General features: G+C 36.9%; 1 protein-coding gene across 1 annotated transcript; it reads left to right on the forward strand.

The window, feature by feature from the left end:
* The first annotated feature begins 451 nt into the window (after nucleotides 1–451).
* Nucleotides 452–7,088, forward strand: LOC116171012 (larval cuticle protein LCP-30-like). The gene is made up of 4 exons (XM_031487636.1): nucleotides 452–552; nucleotides 6,094–6,358; nucleotides 6,411–6,702; nucleotides 6,751–7,088. The coding sequence occupies exons 1-4, from the start codon at nucleotides 490–492 to the stop codon at nucleotides 6,998–7,000; spliced, it is 870 nt and encodes a 289-aa protein (XP_031343496.1). The 5' UTR covers nucleotides 452–489; the 3' UTR covers nucleotides 7,001–7,088.
* Nucleotides 7,089–7,388: the final 300 nt, after the last annotated feature.

Here is a 7,388-nt window from a genome sequence, read left to right on the forward strand (position 1 = left end):
CTTTATTATCTCAATTGCATTTATTGCCCAGCTCAGTAATAAACAGTTGACTCTTTAGTGGCGCTTCAAAAGTCACGGCATCTCATATCCTTAACTTGGCGCAAATTGCTATTTTTTGAGGGCAGATGAAATTCCAAGTCGATGATGCGTATACTGTGGGCTGGTGTGGCTGACATTTAAAATATTAACGTTTTTATAGAAAAGAGGCAGTTCCGGTAACGAAAAAAGAAATTAACAATAATGCATTGTAAAGGTTTCTCAATATACTCGTATGCATACATTAGACAGTTAACGAAAAATTATGCCCAAGTGATTTAATAAATTTGATTTAACCGACAAGATTTGGCGAATCTTGAACGTGCCGAGATGGGAAAGGAGAACTAATTCACAAATCTGTTTACTACACGCTTATGCAATTTGACATTGTATGGGCGGACATACCTATTCCCTATCTCACACCCTAGCAAACGTATAAATCGAAGACGATCCATGAAGATGGCACAGTTGCGTGAAAGAGTTGAAAGGTGCCATCACTCCACAATGAAAGTGTTGGTAAGTGATGCAAATTCGTAATAGATATTTTAGTAACAGTGCGCTATCAGTTATCACTGGTGTGAGTGTTTTTTTATAATTAAAATTCCAATTTAAATGTTGTTCCAAAAATGTAAAGCAATTCCATTTTAGATTTTTCGTGAGTATCTTAAGGTGAAAGTTGAAATGGTACATGATCCGTTGTGTTGTATTTATCGTTTTAATCTCAATTAGATTAGCATATTGAAATGTTAATGGAATTTCATCTGGGTGCATCCGAAAGTAGTAACTTTGGGTACTTGTAGGTGCACGTAACATCTCAATTTCTGTAAATAGTCCGTCTGAATATTTCATAAGCCATTTTTTGTAAATTTGTACACTTTTCTCATCAATGGAAAAATTCGGGGAACCCTCCACCGCCTACGGACCACCAACAGAATAAGTGGTTCATAAATTTATTTGCTTATGACATACGTACTTAGTACAAGTATGGAGTATGAATGGCTACTAAATAAGGGATGCTATTCCGAGCTAATATCATCATTTCCATTTCTTTACAACAGTCCTTATAAAATGTAGGTGATATTATACTAATTCATTTTCAGTTTTCTCTAGTATATTTTCACTTTTTGCCATGTTTGCGAAGATTTTCTTTCATTTCCTTTTGGAACGTGGGCATTTATACAGACTAGCGAAAGTCATGTTGTAGGTTACCCAAAGAAATAGGTCATTTCCATTGAGCATAACCCAAATAGGAAAAACTAAATTTGAATCGTAGTCTTCAGAAGAATCCCATTTTTCTTATTACTAGCTCTTCTTTTTTTAAGAAAGTTGAATCAATTTTCTATGGGTTTATTAAATGGTGTCCACGGACGTTAACAAATGTATCCCTTGTAATTCTTCTACATTAGCTCTTGAATATTGTCAGGTGGAGTGTTATACACTACCGTCTTGAAATATCCCCGAAGAAAGAAATCAAGCGGGGTCAAGTATCGCAAGACCGTGATGACCATCTACGGTACCCCATTTTCCAATCCATTAACTAGGGTACCTTATAGTTTCAGCCACTGCGTAACAGCCACAGTATAATGTGGTGGGGCTCCTTCTTGCTGACAGTGCAAATTGTCTTTTCTTGGTCTAGCAGCCAAAGATTATGTAATCAGAAGGTCTCATCTAGGAGTATCGACTTGACCTGTCGAAACATTAAATTTATGCGACAATTCAACTCATGTATAAAAAATCGCATAAGCCGCAGTGCAATTGTCACTTTGACAGCGGCAAAAGTTACCTGCATCTTTTCCAGCGACAAACGCACTAGTGGTTTTTTCACTATTCATTTTCGAACCAATTATCGCATTATCCTTTCCCATATGACTATATTTGACGTCTGTCAATAATTGATTAGTTTGGTGAATTTCTTGTTCGTTAAATTGTCCTGCCGAATTACACTCGAGGTTTGTATTTAAACCGAGTAAATTTGGGTTGTTGCAACTCAAATCTGTTTCCTTTTAGCAATTGAACTCGAAAAACTGTCAACCTAAAAATGCTCCACCTGCGGTGTCGCATTTTTATTAGTTGACAGTTTTTCTCGTCGAATTGCTAGGCAACAGATTTTCATTACCTTAACAACCCAAATTTACTCGGTAAAATACAAACCTCTTGTGCAATTATAAGTGAAAATTGATATTCTCGAAGCAGGTTTGGTTTTTTATTTCATACTGTCCGGTAGATGTTCGATTACACTATCATTTTGAGTCCGGTAGGTGAGTTATTACAGCATCCGAGCCGGTAAGTGTCGCTAAGCAACACTTACCGGACTGTTATTTGTATACATCAAATTTGACATCTTCACACAATTAATTGAAAACCCCAACATAAATTTGACTGTAATTCTTTATTTCAAACATTAACATTGATTGTAATGAAACAATTTGTATTGCCCTCAACACTACGCCTGGGTTATTACTGAATGTCGAGTTAGTAATGTTTGATTCCTTCTGCTGTAAAACTTCAATGAAATTTTCGCCGCCTTGTATCAGTTGTATCTTACGGGCAATCTTAACTTTTCCTTCTACCGAGCCTTCGATGTATTTTTCTGCCGTCGATGAGCTTTTCCATGCTCCATGACGCTTTAACACCGAAACCCAGGCAAAAAAATCTCAATTCAAAAACTTACTGCCTTCAAAAAGTATGCCAACACGACTTTTTCCTCTACTTGTTTCGCCCCATGTTCGTTCCTCAATTGGCAAAACACTTAGTACTCTTTTTCATACCTTGCGCCCGACTTCTTAGGAACCAACTTTTCGGTTGCTTCATGAGATCTCGACAGGATTGTATCGGGAACATTGGAACATCCCACAACGTTTATAACGTCAATTTTTCAGTGAAAAAAATTCAATTGTCAACAAACTACAAACTATAGCAACGGCCGTTGCCACAGAAACAAGGTAATGCGATTTTTACAATATAATGAAATTTTGTAATCTTTGAAATGAAATAATAACAGACTTACAGTATGAAATAAAATACGTTACGATATACGTCCGGTAGTACTTGTAGCAGTACTCGTTTAAGACATTCTTGACTCGGCTCCTGACGTCGCCTCGTCCATAATGTCTAACTCGTACTGTTACAAGTAACCTACCGGACTTATAACGTAAATAACTATTGTTATCCCAGTACTCTACGCCTGTGTTTGTTCATAATGCAGACGTTTTCGAAAAACTTAGTATCTTCATCAAGACTTCATCTTCTCCGAGTCTATCCATATTTGTTTTTTATTTCCTTCAAATCATTCACGAATTTTTTTCCTTCAATTACTCCTACATCTTTTCCGAATCTTAGTTGACAATTTACTGAATTAGAATTATGGGTTTTCCTTTCTCGAATATTTTCCCAACTACTCCCAGACTAATATTTCACTATACGATAGTTTTGTTAACCTTCTTAAGGTATCCTTTCGAATTTCCATAAATATTCTCTAATCTTCCTGAATCATACTCAAATCAGTCCTGAGTTTTCCTGAAAATTATACTGATTTTGTCCAGAATTCCTGAAGGTTCTCCCAATCTTTCTTGAGTTACTCTTGAATCTGCCTGAACCTCCACGAGTATTTCTTAAATCTTTCACGTATCGTTCATGATCGCCCTCGAATATTTCCATAATTTCTCATGACTCTTACTTCAGTTATTTCTGAATTTCCACAGATACAGAAATATTCAAAACCCTTTTGCAACTTCCTTAAACCCTTGAATCAATATGGTGTTTTGAATCTGTCTACAATTGAATCCTTTGTAAATCTCCCCAGGAATGAAAGATTCAATGCGCATTTGCCTACAGCATGCATGCACCACCCCTGCTATCGGTGCCTCATTTTCCTTCACCACTCAAGCCTAAGGACTCCAAACTCCAAAAATGATTGTGATTGATAAAACCACTAAACGTTTTATGGAAGAATGAAAATTCCCCTACAACTATCATAATATCATCGTTCACTCGGGGGTTATTCCTAACTGCCTCTGTGTTCTCTCTCAAGATTCATAACAAACCTCCCCCACTCCCTCCAAGGAATGAAAGATTCAATGTTCATTTCCCTACAGCTATTACAAAATGTTCTTATGCTATAATAGGTACTAACGTCGATTGTTCTGATGATATTTTGTGAGGATATTTGATATAATTGTAGGTGTTTTCAAGAGGTAACAAACCATCAAAATGAGGTGTGTCAAATTCATTTATTTTGTATTTATCTTGTTTTTTAATTAGTTCAAAACCAGACGATCCAAATTTGATTTTGGGAGTATCTTTGTGTAGAGAATTTTATGTGTAACTCATATGCATATTATAGTTTTAAGGTGGGGGTAGCTGAGGGTTAAATTCATAAATAGTTTCATTGTTAACGTGTTTTTGGAATTTATCATTTTTTTATCAAGATTACAAATTACAGACAATGGATCGTTTTGAAATAAAAGCCCTGTATATTGTATATTGCATCGTTATTTTCCGATATTTATAAGGAAAGGTAAATAAAATTAACTGACGAACATTCATATACGTACATAATAGCTATAACAAGTTGCTTATTTCTGCTGATTGTCCTTGATTTAGATGAAGCTCGTCGAAAGACAAAACCAACATGATTTTGAGGGCTTCAGTCTTTCTATTAAATCGAGGACAGTCTTTTCGATGCCTGAAAAGAAACAAAAAAGACCAAAAGTTTTTGAGCACGTTTTGTGACTCAAAATGAGATCTATCTTCGATATCGATCCAAATACAGGGTGTCCATTTTTCGAGTGCCACTATGGAGATCTTGCTTATCTTAAGAGATAGAAAGTTGGTTAAATGAGGGCAAAGGTGCGAATTTTCGTGCAGAACAATCCGAAAATATATTTGAAATAGGTATCTTCAATAGTTTTGAAAATATCACCAAAAAAAATCAAAACATTATTAAGACCCTTTCTCTATTCTTATTCGTATATCCTGCAACGGTCTTTGTGCGTACATAAGTGGTCGAAACTTCCCTTCTTGAATTAAAATTTTGAATTTGGCAACAAAATTCGCTAGCCCAATGTATAAAAATTTGCTGACACTAGCACAGATACCACCCGCACACCACCGCATGCGGGATTCTATCCTGTTATATCTAAGAATATGTGTACCAAGCTTGGTTCCAATCGGTTCAGCCGTTTGGCTGGAAATGTGAGTACAGGCAGACAGACCGACATACCGATCGACATTATAGAGATTTTGTTTGATTCGGATTCCTTGTGCTCTAAAACGTGTAGGTACTTCCGTCAAAAAAGTGAGTGAACTCCAATGCAATAACCCCCTTACCAACGTGCGGGTGGTAAAAAATAGACTTCATTAGATGGTGTGCTTACTGCTAATCTCTCCTCTGATTAATCTATCCATGGTCAGAAAATAACATTATGTTGGACGCTGCCGTAGTAAATGAAACAAAATATCTCTAATAAAAACGTTTGAACCTGAGTAAAACTTTCGCTATCGTGACCCCTCAACACCCTGAAGTAATTGAGAAAAAAACGTTACTGGAAGTGAAATGACACAAAAATACCTGACACGGTTCAAAATTTTATTACTGCATTCCACTACTCTCTTGGATAATTTATCCATTTAAATTTCTAGACCCTACAAATTCCAATAGTATATTCTCAAACTGAATTATCTTACGTTTACAACTAGATTTCTAGAAAATTCACCGTTACAATCCCCCCTCTTGCTATAGCCCTGACTGGCAGATACAGTAGTTACTGAAGCAGTTTAGTTGGCCAATTAGCTACTACTAAACAAAATTCGTCACTCGTTTTATTTTTCCGTGTCGTACTGACTCGTGTTTTAACCAATTACAGTGAAGATCCAAGCTTCCCTATCCTTTCTACTGCTATGTTCTTATAACGAATAGAGTATAGTACCATTTTGATGTAACATCTATTCACTATTACCTAGGTGCATCCAAATGTACAGTCGTAGTCACATTTTCTGATTCTTACAGTTGCATGTATTTAGCCACCATTACGCTCACTGATCCGCTGTAATTTTTAGATTGTCGTGATTCTCGTGTCATTTTCGCACGCAAAACCTCAACGTCAACATAAGGAAGACCTAGGAAAATACGTGTCCGACAACAGTGGCCAATACGTTCACGATGACAGCGGCCGTTACATCCACGATCACAGTGGCGACTACATACCAGACGGCCTCGGCGGTTACTTGCACGATGGAGCAGGTGGATACACATCCGACGATAGTGGTATTTACAAAAATGACGGAATACACCGAAGAAGTGATATCGATTCGTACAAATCAGGTAAGCCAACGGATTTCTCAAGTTTCAAAAGTAATTAGATGACAAATTCCAGCGCATAGGGTTTTCACCAACAGTTTCGCAGATAAATCCACAACTAAATCTCAAAATTCCAAGTACGGTCAAATTGGATCCGCTAATTTGTTAGGAGCGGGGTCAACACCCGCTAAACACACACTTAGACCGGACTCAATTTTCGGAGACTTAGCATCGGCAGCATCTCCAGTTGGATCTGCGTCTAAGCTGTCAGGTACCACTTACGACCAAGGGCGGTATTCCAATCCAAATGGTAAATGGAAAATTAAACGACAAGGACAAGATGTCGACACCGACGGATATCACTGGGAGTAAGCTAATTGACTTATTTCGATTGCCGTTTAGTGTACGCTTTGCAGATTTGAAACTGAAAACAAAATTATCGCAGAAGAGTCTGGAAAACTGGCAAACAAAGGTACGGAAAAGGAAGGCATGAGAGCTAAAGGATTCTATCAATACATGGGACCGGACAATGTTCCATATTCCGTCACATACACTGCCGATGAAAATGGATTTTTGCCTGTTGGTAGCCATTTGCCGACACCTCCCCCAATTCCCGTAGAAATTCTAAGAGCTTTAGATTATTTAAGATCTCACGGTAAATTATGAAGCGGATTTAAGTTTAGTTAACGTTTTAAGATGTATATGAACTGGACTGAACATTAAAGGACCTAAGTTTTGTCAAAATCGTACAGTACGAGTAGTTTCACGTTCTATCATGGAGATAAGAGTAGTGATCGGTTTACTAGACATGGACATCGACACTCTATTGATAACCTTATATTAATTCTCAAATAAGAGAAGTTTGATTTGCATATATAAGCACTATACTATATGAAATGTAGTAACCAAATGGCAAATAGTTAGATGTATACAGTATCAAATGCGGAAATGGAGATCATTTGAGAATCCTTGCTCCTTAGGTCTTCGTCTAAATAGCATTTTACAGTGAAAAGTAGCTGAAGATATAGATAGATGTATGAAGGGGGATATTTCC

This window comes from Photinus pyralis, unplaced genomic scaffold, assembly GCF_008802855.1.
Source record: "Photinus pyralis isolate 1611_PpyrPB1 unplaced genomic scaffold, Ppyr1.3 Ppyr1.4_LG5, whole genome shotgun sequence".
Lineage (NCBI taxonomy): Eukaryota > Metazoa > Arthropoda > Insecta > Coleoptera > Lampyridae > Photinus > Photinus pyralis.

What these genes read in the sequence shown, in the direction of transcription:
- LOC116171012 (XM_031487636.1), top strand. Translation starts at nt 490, where the DNA reads ATGAAGATGGCACAGTTGCGTGAAAGAGTTGAAAGGTGCCATCACTCC. An exon ending in ACTCCACAATGAAAGTGTTG is followed by an intron (nt 553 to 6,093) that starts GTAAGTGATGCA and finishes TGTAATTTTTAG; the next exon opens with ATTGTCGTGATTCTCGTGTC. An exon ending in ACCGACGGATATCACTGGGA is followed by an intron (nt 6,703 to 6,750) that starts GTAAGCTAATTG and finishes TACGCTTTGCAG; the next exon opens with ATTTGAAACTGAAAACAAAA.